Here is a 21,918-nt window from a genome sequence, read left to right as displayed (position 1 = left end):
ACACCTGAAATCTACATGCTGGTATGGCATAAGTATTAAAAAAAATGCATGTTCCTAATGATTTGGTTATTAAGTTTAGGTATTAGCTAAATCACTCTAAATGAATCAATCACATAAGAATACAGCAGTGGGAAACAAATTAAACTAATATTGATGGTTGCAAAGAATTTCAAATGGATGATAAAAAAAATGAAAGAAGAAGAAGAAAAAGGCATGTGGGTTTAAGCAATCATAATATTTAAGCACCCACTGGGAGCAACTTGTGATGTTATTCGTCTGCTAAAATGCTTAGCTCTACGATGACTTCCAATATGTTGTGGAGGTATAGTTTTATATATTTTATATATTTTTTAAGTGGCCACACTTCTACTAACCGTGCTCTATGGCTGATTTGAGGGTTGCTTCAGGATGTATCGATCCAAGGGGGTTCCGCACAAATCGTCGTCGGCGCCTCAAGTCATCTTCCCAGTAGTCAAGGCGCCAGAACTCACGAGGAAGACTACAATGAAACACAGGGTGCACACATGTTAACTATTATTTAACAGCATGATACCTGTCATTTTTTACAGAGAGATTTACTTGTTTGCTTAGCACTTCTCCCCCTCTTCTCACTCAATACAAATGTCAGCAGCAACAAAAAAAAAACTTCTTAAATATGTCTTTATTATATATGGAAAAAGGTATCCTTCAATAGATAAGCTTCAATTATTAGCCAATTATTAGTGTTCATCAATACCCCATCATAATACTCCACTGAATGCAAATGTGGGGTATTGGGTACCAGGAAAAAAAAAGGTCCACCTCAAGGAAACCGATATAAAAACTCAATAAAAAAATCCAGTCTTATTTTACATATACTGGATAGAAACTCGTACTGGCTAGAAATAATTGGTACTCCAGGTGTTATTTGAATGTTTGTTCATGTCATTGGTCTGATTTATCTTGTTTAACAATTCAGTTGAAAGTTATGCCAGAATACTAATTATTTCTTAGTCATACACAGGTATAGGTTCGGTTAGCAAGAATGATCAGGACCTGGGGTTTTCATGATAAGGGATCTTTCCATAATTTCAATCTCCATACCTCCAAAACATTTAAAGTGGACCTGTCACCCAGACACAAAAATCTGTATAATAAAAGTCCTTTTCAAATTAAACATGCAATCCAATTTCTATTTTTTATTAAAGCATTCATAGCTGTTGTAAGTGCATTTAAAATCTCAGCTGTCAATCAAATATTGTCTGCCCCTCCTCTATGCCTTAGGCATTACTTCCACTTTCCGTTCAGCACTTCCTAGATGTCACTGCTCTCCACACATTCCCCTGTTTTCTTCACCATTTAATTGTGTAGCCAGGGCATGGGGTGGACATTCTGGTGCACAAACAAGATTCTGAGATGATGCAAGGCTTGCCTTAATAAGTGTCCAAAAAATGGCTCCTGCCTGCTTGCTATAATTATGGATTCCCAGACTGAAGGAAACAAGATTCAAATAATTTATATAGTGCAATTAAAGTTCATCTTGCTTGACTAGGATTTTGAATAATTCTTTTGGGTGACGGTCCCCTTTAAACATTAAAAAGCCTAACAGGGCTGTTTTGTCTCCAGTAAGGATGAATTAAATCTTAGGATCATGTACAAGATAATGTTATTATAACAAAGAAAAAGGAAATCATTTTTTAAAAATTAGCATTGTTTGATAAAAATGGAGTCTATGGGAGATGGACATAATTCAACGCTTTCTGGATCCCATACCTGTATCTTCAGGTCCCATACTGGTATCTTTATTTTCTGTTACCAACATACACCATTTTTAATACTTTGAAGTGTGTATATTCATAGTTTAGGTCACTTTACTCAAATATTACGGTTTTGGGTATTTATAATCGAAATAACCACCCGAGATTTTCGTTAATATTTTGGGGTTTATGCCAATTTGTTCAATGTTTCACATACTACATCTCAGTGCTTCTTTACGTATAGATTTTATTTTGAAGGTAAAAGTATTTTTTTTTTATTTTGAATTATATGAAAGAATACAGATCAGTTGCAGTCCAGCCTGCTACAAAGTGACTTACCTATAGAACCAAAACAAGTGTTACAACTGATTATATCCTAGTGAAATGCATCTACACATTTCTGAACAAATAAAGATGCATGCGCTTTTAAAATTGAAGGAAACCAGTTCACTAAGTGAAATTTTATGCACAATTCAGTTTGCAGGACATTAAAAAAAAAAATCTTTACTCACTAACCTACAGAATCAGAGCATTTATACTTCAACTCTTCTACTTGCCTCTCTGGTATGTTTTTATTTGGAAATGCCCTTGAAGAAAGAGTTATCAGTTTCTGTGTAAGGAATTCCTCTATTTCTTAGGAAGGTGAAATGAGCACTAAATACATCATTCTGAAATGAATTGCTGACAGTGTGATCAGCTTCCCCACACTCAAGTGGCATGCGCTCAGATTTCAGGCTCATTTCAGCCTCAGCAGGGCACCTCTCCCAGAGACTACATTTATAAAACAGAATAGGGAAAAGGCTATTATAAATATAGGATAGCATTACCTATATTAATCAAAGTCTGTCCCCTTTCATCATTTGTCTTCCTAATTTGTGCTGTTCCCCAGCAAGGTCAGTAAATCACACGGAATTCTATTTGCCTTGAAAGTGTTAACTTTAATGAAAATCTTGCTTGTGTAGGTTTTTTTGTGTGTATGTGTGTTATAGCAAAATATTTCTCTGTTTAGATGTGCAGGAATGCAATAAAAATCACCCTTTAGCATTTTTGCCTCAGAAAACATAAAAATGCAAAAAAACAGATTTTAAATAAACTACAATTGGTGTGATCTATTTCACATCAAATAATTGTTAATTGCCTTTAAAGGGAAATCATCACTAAATCTATATAAATAACGAGTAGGGATAAAAAATGTTATTAGTAACTAGATATATCTGATCTATATGAAATAGGAGTGCACATATATTTAGGTGTAAAGATAAAGCAAGAGAGCTGTCAAGGTGATGGTCAACTCAGATGCAGAGATGCCTGGTTACACTCAGTGTCAACCCCTCATGACTTTAGGTAAGTCACTGTCACCTTGTGCCTCAAGCATTAATAATTCTTACACTGGAAGTTCTACAGTGCAAATCTATATATGCGATGCCTTGTAAAAGTATTTAAATCCCCTCATTTCCAGCTAGGGCACTAATCAGCAAGGAAAGTGTATGCTATATGTGTTTTTGCACTGGTGACTCCTACTCTCCACATAAGAAGATTAAAGGAAAACTATACCCCCAAACAATGTAGGTCAATATATTGCATAAAACAGCTCATATGTAAAACCCTGCTTCATGTAAATAAATAATTTCATAATAATATACCTTTTTTAGCAGTATGTGCCATTGGGTAATCATAAATAAAAAAATTGCCATAGGGCTGCCTCCTGGGATCGTATGATTCACAGTGCACACAAACGTGCCAACAAACCATACTTGTTAGGTCACATGAGCCAATTAACAGACAGAGTTCTGTCTTTTGCTTCATCACTTCTTCCTGTTACCGTTAGAGTTGTAGTATTTCTGGTCAGGTGATCTCTGAGGCAGCACAGAGACCATCACAAAATGGTGGTTCAAGGCAAGAGATGTAAAAGGGCAATATTTACTTAAATATATATACCAGTTTGTGCTTGCCTCTATTCTGTTACATGTTCCTGTAAAGAAGTGACCATAGTGCTTGTGTACATACCATGTCATATACCCTAGTGCTTCAAAAGCATATACAGTATGGGTCCCTTATGCACAAACCAGTTATCTAGAAAGCTCAGATTTACAGGAAGGCCGTAACCAACAGAGTCCATTTAAAGTAAATATATTTTAAAAATTATTTCCTTTTTCTCTTATATTTGATCCCAACTAAGCTGCATAAATTTCTATAAGTGGCAAAACAATCCTATTTTGTTTTGTTCAATGGTGAAATGATTTTTAGCAGACTTAAAAAAGGAAGATCCAAATTAGGGATTTATCCCATATCTAGAAAGACCCAGGCTCCAAGCATTCCAGATAATAGATCCTATACCCCAGTACTGCAAGTCCATCAAACAATTAAGTGTGCTGTAACATTCTTATCTCAACTAGTAATGCTTTATATGTCTTTGTAGGGATAGTTTTCCTGAAGATTAATTTGTGGTATGATGTAAACATTGATATTCTGAGACAATTTGAAGTTGGTCATTTTTTAAAAATGATTATTTAGGTTTTTGTTCAGCACCTCATCCGATTAGAATATCAGTAGCTATCTGGTTGCAAGGGTTCAACTCACCCTAGCAAACAGGCATTGGTTTGAATAAGATACTGAACGATGAATAGGAGAGGCCTGAATAGAAAGATAAGAAATAAATAACAACAATGTAGCCCCAGAGAGCGACCAATTGCAAAGTTGTTAATAACAGGGCATTCTACATCAATATAAAAGTTAATGTAAAGTGAACTACTGCTTTAAGAAAAACCATGAGTTTTTTTCATTGCTACTGGCATATCACAAAGGGTGATCATGACATGCATCCAAGTTGTTTACTGGAGATTTTGACAGTTAACAGTATGTCAGTACAGGTATGGGACCCGTTATCTGGAAACCCATTATCCAGAAAGTTTAGAATTACTGAAAGGACATCTCCCACAGACTCCATTTTATTCAAATAAACCAATTTTAAAAATGATTTCCTTTTTCTCTGTAGTAATAAAACAGTACATGTATGGGACCGGTTATCCAGGATGCTCTGGACCTGGGGTTTTCCGTATAATGGATCTTTCCGTAATTTGGATCTTCATACCTTAAGTCTACTAGAAGTTCACGTGAACATTAAATAAACCCAATAACCTGGTTTTGCTTCCAATAAGGATTCATTATATCTTAGTTTGGATCAAGTACAAGCTACTGTTTTATTATTACAGAGAAAGAGGAAATCATTTTTAAAAATGTGGATAATTTAATTATAATGAAGTCTATGGGAGACCACCTTTCCGTAATTCGGAGCTTTCTGGATAATGAGTTTCCGGATAACAGATCCCATACCTGTACCTTATACTTGATCCAAACGAATATATAATTAATCCTTATTGGAAGCAAAACCAGCCTATTGGGGTTATTTAAGATTTATATGATTTCTGAGTAGACTAAGTATGAAGATCCAAATTTCGGAAAGATCCGTTATCTGGAAAACGGCAGGTCCCGAGCATTCTGGATAACGGTCCCATACCTGTATTAAAGTTTAACAGGAAAACAGACTACAATCAGTTAACTCCACCAATGTATTTATTGGAAGGTCAAACTGAATTATACTTGGTTAAATGTATGACTATCGAGATAATAGCTGAGAGAAAACATGAGCTCTCCTGTGCTCCAGAAGAGGGAAGTCCATCTAAAGCTGTGGAATTGTAATAACGGTTTTAACAATGCATACATTAAACCCATCTCATCTTGTTTCTGGTGGGGTGCAACTTAAGCCCTATTGTCCACAGCCTTTTTTTCTTGTAATAACACTAGTTGTTCTAAAAAGGTCAACCCCAGTTTATTCCTTCTTTCTGTGAACACTGCCTTTTTGGACACATTATGATGATCCTGCAGGACCTGGTAACAAGATAATAAAATGCAAGATGGTATGTGTTCTGAATTCCATCCGCGTTCCAGTGTATATTTCCACATACATTTCGAAACACACCCATTTAAGATGGCAGATATCTTGACTGCAACTGAATGGTGCATCTACGGGACCTGCAATCCGAAATGCTCAGGATCGGATGTTTTCCAGATAAGGGATCTTTCCATACTTTGTCTGCTAAAAATAATTTGTGCCACCAATATGGATTACTGCAATTTAGTTTGGATTAAATACAAGCTTCTGTTTTATTATTACAGAGAAAAAGGAAATCATTTTTTAAAATCTGAATTATCTGATTAAAATAAAGTATATGGGAGACGGCCTCCCCATAATTTCTAGCTTTCCAAATAACATGTTTCCATATAAAGGATCCCATACCCGTACTACTGCATTTAAATAGCTTCCTTTAGAGGAAGATTTCAAGGAAAACTACACCCCCAAAATGAATACTTAAGCAACAGATAGTTTATATCAAATTAAGTGGCATATGAAAGAATCTTACCAAACTGGAATATATATTTAAGTTAAACTGCCCTTTTACATCTCTTGCTTTGTGTCACCATTTCGTGATGGTCTGTGTGCTGCCTCAGAGATCACCTGACCAGAAATACTTCAACTGTAACTGTAACAGGAAGAAGTGTGGAAGCAAAATACACAACTCTGTCTGTTAATTGGCTCATGTGACCTAACGTTTATTTGGTATGTTCATGTGCACAGTGAATCCTACGATCCCAGGGGGTGGCCCTTATTTTTTAAAATGGCAATTTCCTATTTAGGATTACCCAATGGCACATACTACTAAAAAAGTATATTATGATAATGGTTTATTTACATGAAGCAGGGTTTTACATATGAGTTGTTTTATGCAATATCTTTTTATAGAGACCTATATTGTTTGGGGGGTATAGTTTTCCTTTAATACATTAAAAAATGGAGACTTCAGCAAGGTGACTCCAAATGTGGCTGCATCACATAATTCTAAACATGTGATCAGTTAATACTTCATGTTAACAAGTTGAGGCTTTAATATCTTCAAACGTAACATTCTCAAAAAAACAAGTTAAAGACTGAAGCAGGAATTAGAAATGGTACATAAGCTTTCCTAATAAAAACTCTACAGACCTATTCCAACTAAGGCTACAACTCTTTGTCAGGCACGATTAATAACTGCATTTTTCCATTACTGATCAGAAAAAATGGTTGAGCACAGCTGGGTATGTGTGTTTCTATGATAGTATGAATAGACTGCTTGGGCACTTCATCATTCTGCCTTCTTACGTTTATCTGTTAAAATTATTATCAAATATCAGGCAGGCTGCAGTCGTGAATCACAGACTGCTCTCTGTCTATGGGGAATGATACAATGTGGGTCTATTCATCAGAATGGCAATAGGCACAAGTAATTAGTTCCCTAGACTAAGGTCTCCTGCAAAGCTTATTTCAGCCAGAAACACACATATGCCTCCCCCCACATACACACGCGCATGCAAAATCTAAAGGGAAACAAATCCTTTGACAATATCAATCAGACATCAAGTCATTAGAAAAAATAATTTTAAAAAGGGCACCAGTCTCCTGATGTTATTATTTTCTTATGATATTACTCAAAGCCAATAAATACATTAGTATTAAGAATCAATGCTTATTTTTAGCGTGCGTTCCACCATGAAGCGCATAAGAGCTTACGTAATTACAGCTATATTCTTATTATAGTGGTACACAAGTGCACAATCATAATAAGTATATAGCTGTAGTAAGTAAGCGCTTATGCGCTTCATGGTGAAACGCACGCTAAAAATAAGCAAGACACCATAGTGCATAGGAGGCTGGTACCCGTATGTGAAGCTGTTATTGCGGAGCGGTTAGAGTGCAGAGTGGACAAAAGTAGTGGTTATTTGGAACGTCCAGGAGTAGGAGCGGATTTTTGAACCTCATGGTGGTTGAGATTGCTTCAATTCTCGTTTTGACTCTTTTTGCACAAATATAGCATTAGCAACAGGGGGATGCCCCTTGTAGGTCGCTGGTGCTGTTGGACATTAATAGAGGTGACTTTATTTGGGTAAAGGATTAATCTGCCAAATTCAATGCTGCCCTGGGCTCAGCTCCTTGTTGACTGGAGTGACATGGGAACTGCATTACTGCACTAATCCAAAATATTCCAGCTATGAACTTGACCAGCTCTGAGTTATCTAATTAACAGCCTCCAATCATGAACTTCAGTGTAAAAACTAACAATTGATAAACATTTTGAATTAACTCCTCCTTGATTAATTTTAATGGTTTTTAGTGTATTAAAGAAGAAGAAAAGCTGACAAAGCAGTTTATTGCACTGTATTTATTCTGTAGAATGCTGAACCATACCCGAGTAACACAGCTCTAGAAGCTCTCTCTGTTTATTTAGAATAGCACCTGCCATATTAGCTTGTTGTGACCATCACTTCCTGCCTAAGTGTCTCCCTGCTCACTCATATCACTGGGCTCAGCTTACAGCAGGGAGGGGAGAAGGGAGGGGGAGAGAGGATCAAACTGAGCGTGCTCAAGCCCTGGCGGTTTAAACTGAAAACAGGAAGTCTGATACAGAAGCCCATGTGTACACAATATAAGAAAAGAAATGTGGTGTTTCTTTTAACCGAGGACTCAGAGCAACATTACTTTGAGGGTTTACTGGTGCATTTATATAGACCTTTCTGATAAAGATTACTTAATTTTATTCTATCCTTCTCCTTTAAATACAGCTAATTATTGTTTTATTAGGTGATATGTATGAAGGTAGGCGGACCTGCCCAATTTTTAATGATTGCATAACAGCATTAATTCTTAATACTAATACGTTTATTTAATGAATTTAATTGTCATTTTAGGTCTTAAAGGTGGTAGAGGTGAATAAGGTTCCCATCTGTTGGTATTTGGAATTGTTGAGTGCCCGTATTGGACATATGTTGAAAAGTAATAACTATTCAGAAGATTTTATGAAAAGGAGGTGAGACACTCCTTCACTGACATAATGCTTGGACCCTAGCAACTTGTCAAGTATGATAAAAAAAAAATAAAAAAAAATGATAAAAAATGATATAAAAATGATAAAAAAAAATAAATAAAAAATTCGATAAATATGCCCCTAAGCATTTTCCATAGCCTCTCAGGCTAGAAGGAAGATCTTTTTATTAAAGCTTCAGAAAGTTCAAGGTCACTTTTTGAATACACCACAAAGTCAGGAAGGTGACACCAAGACCCAAATCTCAATGTATAAATATGATCAATATAAAAAGTTATATCAACACTTATGTTACAAATGGGGTGGGTGAGAATAGGTTACCTTGTCGGTAGGTAAGAGAGAGTTTTATGAATATTTTATGTTTATCATCATTAAGAGGTTATTTGCTCCAAATTGTACAATTTTTTTGGATTTGATGCCCGAAAACGCCAACTTTTTCAGATCATACGAAACCCAGTGCAGATCAGGATATCATCCAATTGTAAACGGGACATCTGCCATTGACTTCTACATGATCTTGGCAGTTTTTTTTATCCGAAAAAATGATGTTTTCCCCTTTACAAGTCCGACCAGAAGAAAACACCCCAAAAAGTCAAAAATAAAAATATGGATACATTTTCCAGATACTGTATGTCAGCAGAGCATGATGGCTGTAAAATAAGAAAATGCCCAGAGAAATTATATATATATATATATATATATATATATATATATATATATATATATATATATATATATATTATTTTGCCAATTTATTTTAACTACATAGCTAGAAATACTGTTAAAACAAAACTTAAAACAACTCATCATCCTCGGTTACAGAAAAAGTGTACATAGCAGGTAAAATGTTTTTATGGTACACAACAACAGACAAAAGAAGCACATTGTGAAACCATTTGGGTCTACACAGATTCACACAAATCCTCGTTCTTATCAATTTCAAACACACCAGGAAAAGCTTAAAGCCCCATTAATAGGATTTTTCCAGTACTGTAGAAAGTTTGATAGCACTCCTATTTCCGTGCCTCCATTTTTCTCATTTTTTGACAAAGACAAATGATTGCCATCAATCAAGATCCAATCGGGTATACGGAGAGTCATGCAAATGTATGACTCTTTACTGGTTTTCCTACTATTTCTGCAGGGTTTGCTACATATTATTTTATAGAATAGGGAAAAAAAGCAATAAGAGATCATTGACGCCCACTGAAGAATTAACTTTCATGAATAATAAGCAGTTTATACCTGGGATAACGTATATGTTCTACAGTAAAGGAAGCAAACACTTCATTTTCTCACTGGGAGATTATGTAAATGATACTATATGACCTTTATCATTTCAAACAGGACATGCAAAATGCATATTATTTCATACATCATCCCAAAGCGAGTCACTTCCTTGTGGGCAAACAGTCATTTATAATGTTCTTGGTGGAGGTGCAAAGACAGCTAGAAAATTATTTTAAGCACTTACTCTCTTGAATTTGCCACTTCTGTGCCTCCCCTTACAAATATCACAAATTATTTGCTTAGTTAACAAAGGTAAAATATGTAGTCATTTGGCCAAAATAAAATAAATGTGTGCATAGCAAACTAATGAAATACTTTTAGTTTTGCTCAATAAAATACCGTGGGCTAAAAAGATTATTCCTTTATCAGTCCAGAGAGCAATGATGTTCCTAAAGGCCCTTGTTTTTCACAGAGGCTCAGAAATCTACCTGTGTCGAGATGTATATCCGAGATCAAGCAATTCAGTTTGCAGACTGGCTAGGTCATTTTGGATCTTCCAATAGAGTCCTGCGCGGATCCATTTTATTGGAACCCGTACCCGCAACCTGCAACTCACAACCGGGACCCACGACCCAACCCGCAAGTACCTTATCCGCAACCCGGACCCGTTGACCATCAAGAATCAGGAAGTGCTGTAATTTTAAACCGGAAGTGAAATCATCGGAAGTAGGCGTGATCAGAAAAAAAGGAGTAAAACAGGAAGTGCTGTCATTGTAAACCGGAAGTGACATCATCTGAAGTAGACGTGATCCGGAAAAAAATTGCTATTGAGAAGACCCGTGGCCCGACCCGCAAACCCGCCGACCAGCAACCCACAGGGTACCGCAGGTTTTTGCGGGTAACCAGCGGGAACCAGACCCGCTGCAGAACTCCATCTTACAACTTTAGTAACTTATATGTGGCTTACTTTCTGTTTCCAAGTTGAAATTCCATGTAAGAGCTGAAGGCACACATACTACATGTATGGGATCCGTTATCCAGAAACCAGCTATCCAGAAATTTTTTAAAATGATTTTCTTTATTTCCTTTTCTCTTTAATTATAAAAGAGTAGCTTGTACTTGATCCAAACAAAGATATAATTAATCCGTATTAGAAGCAAAACCAGCCTATTGGGTTTATGTCATGTTTAAATTATTTTCTAGAAGACTTGACTACAGATCCAAATTACAGAAACATATATTATCCAGAAAGCATCAGGTCCCGAGCATTCTGGATAACAGGTACCATAACTTATACTTATTCGCACTGACAACAAACGTTTTATGTTTGTGTCCACAGTTGCTTGTTTAAAAACTCACAAAAAATAAATGAAAGAATGGGTAATATAATCAGTACAGCAGTACAGTAACATTGTTTTATTTGGTGTTTGCGTGTGAATGAGGATATGCAGGGACGTACTAAAGACCATTCCATTACTTCTTTCATTGCGGAGGACTCATGTAAACTGTACTGGGTTATAAGGTCACTAAAGGAAGCTGCATAATTTATCAGATGGAAAACCATTACTTTGATAGTACATTGTTAAGTGAGGAATTAGCCTGACATTGGTTTTCATGAATTAAATGTTAATATGAATGTTTACACAGATACAGTAGAGAGGCATGTTTTATATAAACATCATTCTTTTAGATAAATCCCTTCTGACACTGATGCAAATAAAAACTAATTTTCTTTCATAATCAGTATGAGAATATGAGATACAGTTTAGTCCCATCTTACATTTGGAAATCTGTTGCAGCATAAATTTTAAGACTGAAAATAAGTTATATATACAATTAAAGGGATACTGTCATCACATATGTATCCCACGTTATACTGCAATTTCATTTTGGGGATTTTTTTTAACACAACATTTAATAGTGTCATGCCACATTAGGAGGTTTCACTTTTTATATGTTTATATCGTTTTAAACTTCTGTGCATCTGCTTACTTTGCTTCAACTCTCTTTTACTCTCATCATTAAATCAACCACAGGCATTCCAAAAAAACAGTGCAGTAAACCTATGGCACACAAAGCTGTCTACAAAATACTCTGTAGGAGAAACAAACAAACCAATGTTTCCTCCCATTGGCTTTATTGGTAACCTCCTGACACTGCTAGCACAAGAGTTTTTTATTAGTGGGAAGGAGTTCCGGTGGTTTTAGGCACTTCTTTTCCATGTAGAACCCACCTCGTCTCATTAGCCTAAATGTTAATTTGAACTTGTGTTGGTAAGTTTACTTGCAACCTGAACACACCCACCCTGCTTATTTGAGTATTCCCGAAATGCCCCCTGTGTGAAATATATCTAATATAAATAATTATCAGAGATGTTTTCACATTGTGGCTGTGTAGAGAGCCATAAATGAGACCAGATCCCTGTTAACCTCTGCTTAATCTGAATAAGTACTACACACATTGTATTCAAAATAACTTATCCAATACCTGCAAAGCAATGCAGGGCCTACAATCCTATTATTGGTTGAATGGCAGCCCCATAGTCCAATAGTCCATTAAAGAGGAAAAACACAAATTACATAGCCCTTACATTTACAATATGTTCAGTGACAGGTATATTCACAAATTGCACTGTAACGTATTAGCTCTCCTACTATATGGCCAGATGTAAAAGGGCTATGATAGCAGGTATAAAGTTGCCGAAGTGGTGAATGGCAACAACATTCTCAGAATCACTCCCTTTTGAATTCAGTAGAAATCTTCTTGACATGCTGGTGCAAATCACTATTAGTTGGCAACAGTAAATAATATATGGTATTTGATTTCAATCTGGGTTAAAGAGGATTGTTACCTTTAAATATTACTCCATTATTGTAGCTTTGTATGAATGCCTGCCTATGTTACAAATGAGTGGCAGGCAAGACCTAATGGTTCTCCCCCAGAACCACAGTAGGACATTGGTAGTAGATTTGGCACCTTTTCTGGGGCCAGAAAACGACCAGGGGGAAGATGACGTCAGAGGTGGGACGGGACCGGTGACGTTGGGGTACGACTGATGACGTGGCTATCCGTGATTGGCTGATTGCCATGTCATTATTTTCAATGTTTTTCAAAAGTTTTTCCCAGACAACCTTTTCCAAATACCGGGCTATCGAGGTGAAATACACTTTACAGTTCATACATCTGTAGGGGTCCATAGGGTTTAAGTTCCCTTGTGGTCTGAAAATCCCATGCTGTGGCTAGGGTTGCCACCTGGCTGGTATTTTAGCAGTAGAAAAACCCAATGGCACACAGGTCTGTTGAAACATTAAGTTTATTACGGAGTGCAGTGCAACGTTTCGGAGCGTACCCCTTTGTCAAGCGAGCAAAAAGGCTTTTCGCTCTACTGTGCACAGCCACAAGCTGAAAGAAGAAGCAGGAAGAGGATCTTTTCGTGGTGCTTGCTGGAAGAGTCCCAGGCCGGTGCAGTTTTCTGCTTATAGGAGCACTGGCCCGGAGTGTCGGGTAAGTAAATACAATCACTCGGGGGTGCCTAACTTTTGGCACTTCCAAAGTATAGAACGACTTTTCTTCTGCTTTAAACCTGTCCAACAGATATCTGGGTAAATTTAGGCCAGACATATTATTTATCAATGCCTCCATCGGGGAGGGCCCATACAGGGGCAAATTAGAGAATGACCATGCTTAAATTTGCCGATATATAAGTAGTTTAACTTCCATATCTAATCTGATCATTCAGGTGCCCATCAAAGCAGTACATCTAGGTCTCTTCTAGTCAGTTTGGCCTACTATGAGTGTAGCCAAACTACAAATTGATCAGCTTACATGTACCCAGCTTGTGCATGACCAATTTTATAAATAGCAAGCTGGGGAAGGTTAACTCTCTAGCACAATGCATTTGCACTAGTACACGGATATGAGAAGCAATTGTTAAATAGTTAAAGAATGCAAAAAGTACTCAGAAATAGCCACAGGGATAAAATTTACTTAAAAGTTTAAAGGTCATCATACAACCCAAATGGGCCAGTGTTAAAGAGGAACAATCATCAAAATAAAATCTATATACACCTGAACCATTTCTAATGTTTATTTACTACATTTAGTGAAAAAAAAGGATAATTATTTAACCTAATGCTATATCTTACACCTTGTCCTAGTGCACAGCAGCAGTAATGCTTGTGCCAGCTGGGTACATTGTAAAGAGGACACTTGCCTCTTCTGCCCCAAGTGGCCTTAAAGGAGAACTAAAACCTAAAAATGAATATGGCTAAAAATGCCATATTTTATTTACTGAACTTATTGCAACAGCATAAAATTCAGCTTCTCAATAGCAGCAATGATCCAGGGCCTCAAACTTTTTATAGGGAGTCAACATCTTGGAAAGTGTCTGTGACACTTACATGCTCAGTGGGCTCTGAGACGCTCTTGAGACGCTAAGCTTAGGGGTCGTCGCAAATTATCCAGCAGAAAATGAGGTTTGTCTGTAATATAAGCTGATGCTACAAGGTTGATTATTAGATTCTGTTGATTATTAGATTCTGCTAATTGCACTGGTTTCTGTGCTGCCATAAAGTTATGATCTGTATTAATTACTAATCAGCCTTATATTGTGACATTTCTATTCTATGTGTACTGTATATTGTGAGTGGGTCCCTAAGCTCAGTAAGTGACAGCAGCACAGAGCATGTGCAGTAAATCAGCAGAAAAGAAGATGGGGAGCTACTGGGGCATCTTTGGAAACCGATCTTTCCTGCTAAAGGGTTGCCTTGGGCTGGTACAGAAACCCAAAATATCATGTACAACATTTCTAGCTACTTCTTTAGTTATGTTTTAGTTCTCCTTTTAGGATAACATGAAGGAAATGCAACAAAAGGGGCATGCAAAGAGATGCCCACATCCCACCTTTGTCTGTAGTACCAGCAAGTTAAGGTATTTACACCATTTAGAGATTGCAACTGGAAAAGTGGATATAATGTCCAGCAATAACAGTGGAAAGTCTATGGAAAGCCTATATTAAAAGCAGCATTATTTGACCATTCTCTGCAGAACAAAAAAAGAGTTTTATGTTTCTGATTATAAGCCATACAAATTATCAACATATAGCTCCAGTAATAGACCTGCAATTTACATTGAGTGCAAAGACATTCCTCCCACGAGATTATCAATGAAAAAGTTCATCATTTATACCAGTTTGTTAACTTACAGATCAAAGCATTGATGTTTTATGTTACCAATATGCTGCTTTTACTGCAATAGGAAGAGCTGGCTTCTAAAGATAAAGGATATTTTTGGTAAATGGTGAAGGTGCAGAAATAAATGACTCGCTTGGCTAGTGTGTAATTACACTGGCTGAGATTGTAACAATCTATCACTAGCAAGACGATGACACTGTGCTAAAGGGTTAGTCAGAGGAGATAGCCTTTGACTAACTACTGGACCCTAGCGATCAATACCATGGAGATATTGCAGTCTCAGAGACAATCGAACGAAAGGAATAAAAATTAGTTTTATTTCCTCAAGGATGATTAAAATCTTTTAAAGCAACTCTACTCTTAAATGCGGTATTCAGTCTACATTATGGTAGCATAAAGGTATATAATAAACATATAGTATGTAAAGCTTTTCTACGTACTTTTTTCTTTTAATTGCTGTATGCTAAAATATAAACATTCATGTTTGCATCTTCAAAGCTACAATAGATGCTATATGACTGATAGCAGATATCCCTTTATGCTCACAGGTGCGACATTGAAGCCTACACTGGGCATCTCCAGTCAATCTACACATACTCACGTCATTCCTGACAAGAACTCTGTTTTGAAGATGCTGCCTAATTGTATCTTAATATCCAAGCAAATGTGACAATACATTGCAGCCATATTGTGTTTCAGTGCTTTCAGCATCTAATATTTTACTAATGTGCCCTTGTGTGTCTACTGAGAAATGGCTTTCGAATTTTGGGTTTAAAATAGTGAGCGAATAATATAGATGGCCCACTTGCTTCCAGTTTACATGTAATAAGTTAATTCAGGTCATTGGTGAGTAATTGGATACAAATAAAGCAGCCTGCTAAGTACATCAAAATCACAGTCCCTCAAGGCCTAAAACAAAATGCCAAAGAAAAACAATTAAAGTTGTTGTGAAAGCACAAACCAAGGTGCACAAACCAATGCCTGCCATGCCCCTCAGTATAATAACACTGGTATGTGAATCAGGTGCCTCCATTGGTTAGGACAAATTTGACTTTTAATGAGATGAAATAAACTTTTTCTTTTACCTCACCGGCTGACTGCAGGAGTGCGTGTGCTTTCTTTTGATGTGATTAACGCCTCAAGCCAGGCCCGGACTGGCAATCTGTGGGTTCTGGCGAATGCCAGAGGGGCTGCTATACGGCTCCATAGAAAGTTACCATATAGTGGGCTTGTAGGGGGCTGTTTGGGCCTTTGTGTATTTGGAAAGACAGGGCCAAATTTGACTCCCAGTCCAGGCCTGCCTCAAGCTACGGGTTCTTAGCTAGTTTTTTTTTTTTTTTTTTTTTTTACTTAACTGTGAGCAGGACTAGAGCCAACACATTTGCCCTCCATTTGCCTCCATTGGTGTTTCTAATTATGTAAACAGACATCTCACCCCTTCACAAACGCTTTCCCTGCTGATCTGCATCACTTTGGCAGAAACGTGTTATAATTATTTACGATACACCAGTGTGAGCCACATATGATGAGGCTGCACCGATTGTGATCTGATTTTTATTTTGCGCTGCTATGATGAGATTTCGGTGCTTTGTGTCATTTATTAGGAATGTTGATTCGATTGATAACTGTTATACTGTTACTTTAGTACTCAGCTTTGCTATGTTATTTGTATTAGGGTGTGCTAAAATACTTATCCTGTTAGAGGATGCTTAATATTGTAACTCAAAGCAGCCATCCATTTTTTCTGTATGTTTATATTTGTCCAGATTTATGTACACCATACACCAATGTTCCCTAGCTGATAAAATGCAGGATCCTGTGTATATTAGTGTGAAATAATGCAAGTTACAGACTATTTTAGAACTGGCCACAGTTGTCTGAGGTTAAGAGTATACATGCATGCGATTTTGTGGCAACTGTGAAATCCCCAACTATCATTTAGAGTCGCTATTTTAACTAGGAAAGAAACAAATCTGTAATTTTTTAGACAAATAAAAAAATAAAGAGAATTAATCCTCAACTTACCTTACGGGCAAGCCGTTCCCTGAGCTACACAAACAGGCCCAGATCCTAACTAACTAAGCCCTAACAGCTGCCCGACTAGCCATAGCAGCCCAGTGGAAATGTTTAGAAAGTCCAACCCTACCTGAGGTAATATCCTGGGTAAATAGCAATCGATACTTTGAAGAAAGAATAGCTTTCTTACAGAACAAGAGTCCCAAAGGTCTGGTCTGTTTGGGTACACATGGGTCTGGCAGAGTAATACATACGTCTCAATGGTCTAACTCAAGACACAGTACTGTCTTATATACAAGAGGAGGCACATTTATCAAGTCATTTACAAACTCCCATAAATTCGACTAGTCAAAATTTATTAATAAAATAGAATTATTAAAACTTGGACGAATTGAAACGCCCCGAAAACTCGATTTGAGTTTTTTCTAGGAAAAATACTTGAATGTCAGGAAGGGTGCAAACATCTCCATATTGATCCCTGGACCTCTAACATTGATTTAAACAGTAATTTGGCAGGTTTTAGGTGCCGATTAGATGAATTCTAAATATTAAAGGGCTAGAGTATGATAAATCTCAAAAATCTAATTTGAATTTCGAGCATACAAATTTAATTTTTGCCACGAGTGCCTCAGGGCCCCCCTCTGCCAAATGTGTGCACATACGAACTGAGTTTTTGCTGCGACTGGCAGGGTGCAGATCTGGGCCAGCAGGGCCCACTGGGTATTTTCCCGGTGTCCTGACGGCCCAGCAAGACCCTGTTCATATTCCAGTCTCTTATTCAAATCAATGCATGGTTGCTAAGGTAATTTGTAGCCTAGCAACCAGATGGCTGAAATTGCAAAAGCCAAATAACTCAAAAACCACAAATAATAAATGAAAACCAATAGCAAATTGTCTCAGAATATCCCTCTCTAAATCATACTAAAAGTTAATTTAAAGGTAAACTGCCCCTTTAATATTTAACAAGTGAAGCAAAGTGTGGATATATAGATAGCAGAATGACTATTGTTGTGACTTTAGGAGAATCATAAATGCAAATAGGGAATAATTATCAATCTTTAAAATTCTTCAAGGTACTTGGGGGGAAAAAAAAGTAATGAAATTGATGAAAATAAACATTCATGAAACTACATTTTGAGTACAATCCATTTGTACTGAGCTATTAAGAAGCAGAAAAAAAATCTCTTTGTTAAGCAATTCACGCAATTCTAAAAAGCAGCGGCATTCTAGGTTTCCAATTGTATTTTTACACAAATAGAAAAGCATTCACTTTTTTTCTATACAGCGGAACAAGCAAAACTTGTATACACACACACAAATGAATAGTGGGCTACACTACGTCATAATTTAAATTCCTTTCACGTACGGTTCTTTTTTCCTTCCGATTATATTTTAACGTCATAGTAAATATGAAAGCTTCCCCCCTTACTGATTAAGATGGAAAATAAATCCTTCAGAACTCGCATAAAATCAATACATATCCCAACAAGCTGACATTTATGAAGGTTTTTACTCACAAATCACCACAAATCTTACCTTTGCTGACTTAACACACTTTAACCTGGGAAAGGCTGTTAAAGCTCACTGGCTAACTATTTCGGGACAAAAAGAAATATGGCTATTCTGAATTTAGAAACAATACACAGATCATAAACAGATCAGTTTGACAAAATGAAAGTCACTGAGAAAACATTTAGAATTTTTGAGGATGTTTATTCTAGTCTTTAACCTCTATCTAAATAGGCTCCAAAGTGAGGACGTTTTGATATATCTCTGTGAAAAGTGAAACGCCATGTGGAAAGCTTTATCAGTTATATATCCCCCTGCACGCTGTGCACTTGACATCTTGTTGGTATTCTTTTTAATCTCAACAACTCTCGTGTTTATATTCCAAAAGGTAAATGTTATCGTAAATGATTTTCGAACTAAATTCTTTTAAATCCTGTCTGGTACAAAACACATTAATTTTCCTTCGGCAACATAGCGGGGCTTCTCTGTTTAGTGTAAAACGGATTAGCTTTCTTAACTGCTGGAGATGACAGTACGAAACTGCAGCCCATGGTACTCATTGGGTTAAGCATGTCATGTGGATTTATTCCTACATAATCTGTTCGCTGGATTGTACAGTAAATTATAATTCTGTGCGAGGATATTTGTGGCAGTTTTGCACTGGAAATTGACCAGTATTTAAAGAAAAAACAACACATTGCTACCGACATAAACTATATAATCACATTAAAAATAGATTAGCTCCTCACTTCTTGACAGAAAGTAAAACAAATGAACCGACAATGTGAATAACATGCTAAGTTGATCTCACACCATGCAACACGGTGTTAAGGACAACTACAGAGACTAGAAGAAAGACAAAAATAAACCTATCTGAAACATTCAGGATCTAGTGCATACAATGCATTTGTTTTAAAAGGAACTTCCATTAGAGGTTATATACTGAAGAGAAGTGCAATGCTAAAAGGTAAATAAAAATGAGTACTTGAAATCAGTATATTCTGGACACACAAGCACAGACCACTAGCACTTAAATGGATACGGTCATGGGAAATTTTACGGTCATGGGAATTTTTTCTTTTTTAAAACGCATCAGTTAATAGTGCTGCTCCAGCAGACTTCTGCACTGAAATCAATTTCTCAAAACAGCAAACAGATTATTTTTATATTTAATTTTGAAATCTGACATGGGGCTAGACATTTTGTCAGTTTCCCAGCTGCCCCAGTCATGTGACTTGTGCTCTGAAAATTATGTTTTGGGCTTCTGTGCCTGACCAAGGCAACCACAGCCCTTAAGCAGTAACAATCTGTGTCTTCAAAGATGCCCCAGTAGCTCCCCATCTTCTTTTCTGCTGATTCACTGCACATGCTCTGTGCTGCTGTCAATTACTGAGCTTAGGGACAGACACAAACCATACTGTGTATATAGACTACAAATGTCATACCATAAGGTTCATTAATAAATAATTCGGATTATTGATACATGGCAACTCAGAAACCAGCTTAGTTACCATCATAATGTAATAAGAAACCCTGGCAAACCTCATTTTTGCTTGATGATTTGCGACAACCCCTAAGTTTAGCTTCTCAACAGCTTATGTGCATGTCGCAGACACTCTAAACACAATCTAAAATGGTAATCTCCTGTGACAACTTTGAAGGACTGGATCATTACTATTACAGAGATGCTGAACCTTAAACAGATACTGACACCAGAAATTTAATCTTTTTTTACATCTACCATAAAATTTACTTTGCATGCTTCTTATAATCAGTGTCGGACTGGCCCACCTGGATACCAGGAAAACTCCCGGTGGGCCCAGGTGTCAGTGGACCTCTTGCTTTAGCCTATTTCATGGTCATTCCCTATTTCTTTATGGGAAAAAATGCTTAATAATTGAAAAATATAGTAAGACTAGGAGAATAAAGAGGTTGAGTGAGGAGAGGAGGAATAATAGTTTGGAAAGTGGGCCCGCAATCTAAGGTTTTCCACGGTCTGGCATCGCAGTCCAACAATGCTTATAATTTTGCCATAGTTTTTGCCCAATGCTTTTACATTACCTAACTGACTCCCTGTGATCACCTATGAGGGGGCTGCCATATTTGTGCAGCAGGAGTCCGTTAGCATTAGAAACTTTAACTGACAGGCTGAGATGGGGCAGAAAAACAATCAGGTTTAGGAACTTCAATTAACAACTAGAGAGGTACATTTCCTGAAGAAAATGTGAGTGGTGCTTGCCGTGGCAAAACTCAGGCCCAAATCTGATTGGCTGTTGTTGCCCCGCCCCTTTTTTTCCTAATTGTGAACCACAGTCACTCAGTGACTAACATACCAAAGTTTGGGAATGCTGTCATTTAATGTGTAAAAATGGCAGCATTTCTATTTTTTTCTATTGAAAATCAATGAATGAAATTTGATTGGTTGTTGGTGGCTCCGCCCACTTTTTCTAAACTTGAAGTGGAAACCCCCAGCGACCACATTTGTGATATTCAAGGTCCCTGACATCAATACTGAGAGAATGGCAGCCTTCTTAATTTTTCCCATTAAAACCAATCAAAGAAATCTGATTGGTTGGTTTTGGCTCCACCCACTTTTCTTAATTTTAATCCCAGTCCCCCAGTGACCAACTGTGCCAAGTTTGAGGACCCTGCCATTAACCGTCTATTTAATTGAATGGCTGAAATTTGATTGGCTGTTGTAGACTCCGCCCACTTTTTGTAAATTTTGGCTGCAGTCACCCAGTGACCCACGGTGCCAAGTTTGGGAGCTCTGGCTTTATTACTGTGAGAATTACAGCTGTTTACATTTTCTCATTGAAGTCAATAGGGAAAATCTGATTGGTTGTTTGCGGCTCCGCTCACTTTTTTGGGTCCCCAAAATAGGACAGAAAAGTCACAACACCCCATTCCCGAATAAGCTGAACGGTTTGACACCTCATTCATGGGTCTGCGACAAACTAATTATTCGATAAATTCCCCATTATAAGTCAATGGGGCAAATTTGGGGACCTCTCCTGCCCCGGGGGTAAAACTTATACCCTCGTGTGGGGTATCATCTGACACAGGTCGCAAACCTCTTCAAATGTGGTAAATTTAACGTTTCTACAAGATTCCCTCTCTGCGCTAGAATCCGTCAAAAGTTGGCCTCAATGTTAATCTATGGGACTTTTCGGGGTGGTTAATTGCCCCGCAAGGGGCAATTAACCACCCACCCCTTAGAAAAGTCATACCACCCCATTCCCGATTAAGCCGCACGATTTGACACCTCATTCATGGGTCTAGGACAAACGGTGCGGGACTAGTTACGCGCCAAACTTTCAT

General features: G+C 37.2%; 1 protein-coding gene across 1 annotated transcript in view; it reads right to left on the bottom strand.

Moving 5' to 3' along the window:
* The window catches only part of LOC108704343 (lipopolysaccharide-responsive and beige-like anchor protein), a 369,752-nt gene that overhangs the window by 200,259 nt on the left and 147,575 nt on the right, over window positions 1-21,918 (bottom strand). The window contains exon 37 of the mRNA XM_041579550.1: window positions 375-499. Within this exon, the coding sequence (XP_041435484.1) occupies window positions 375-499 (125 nt within the window). The remainder of the gene's footprint in view (window positions 1-374; window positions 500-21,918) is intronic.

This window comes from Xenopus laevis, chromosome 1S (assembly GCF_017654675.1).
Source record: "Xenopus laevis strain J_2021 chromosome 1S, Xenopus_laevis_v10.1, whole genome shotgun sequence".
Lineage (NCBI taxonomy): Eukaryota > Metazoa > Chordata > Amphibia > Anura > Pipidae > Xenopus > Xenopus laevis.
This window is presented reverse-complemented; position numbering and strand designations above follow the sequence as displayed.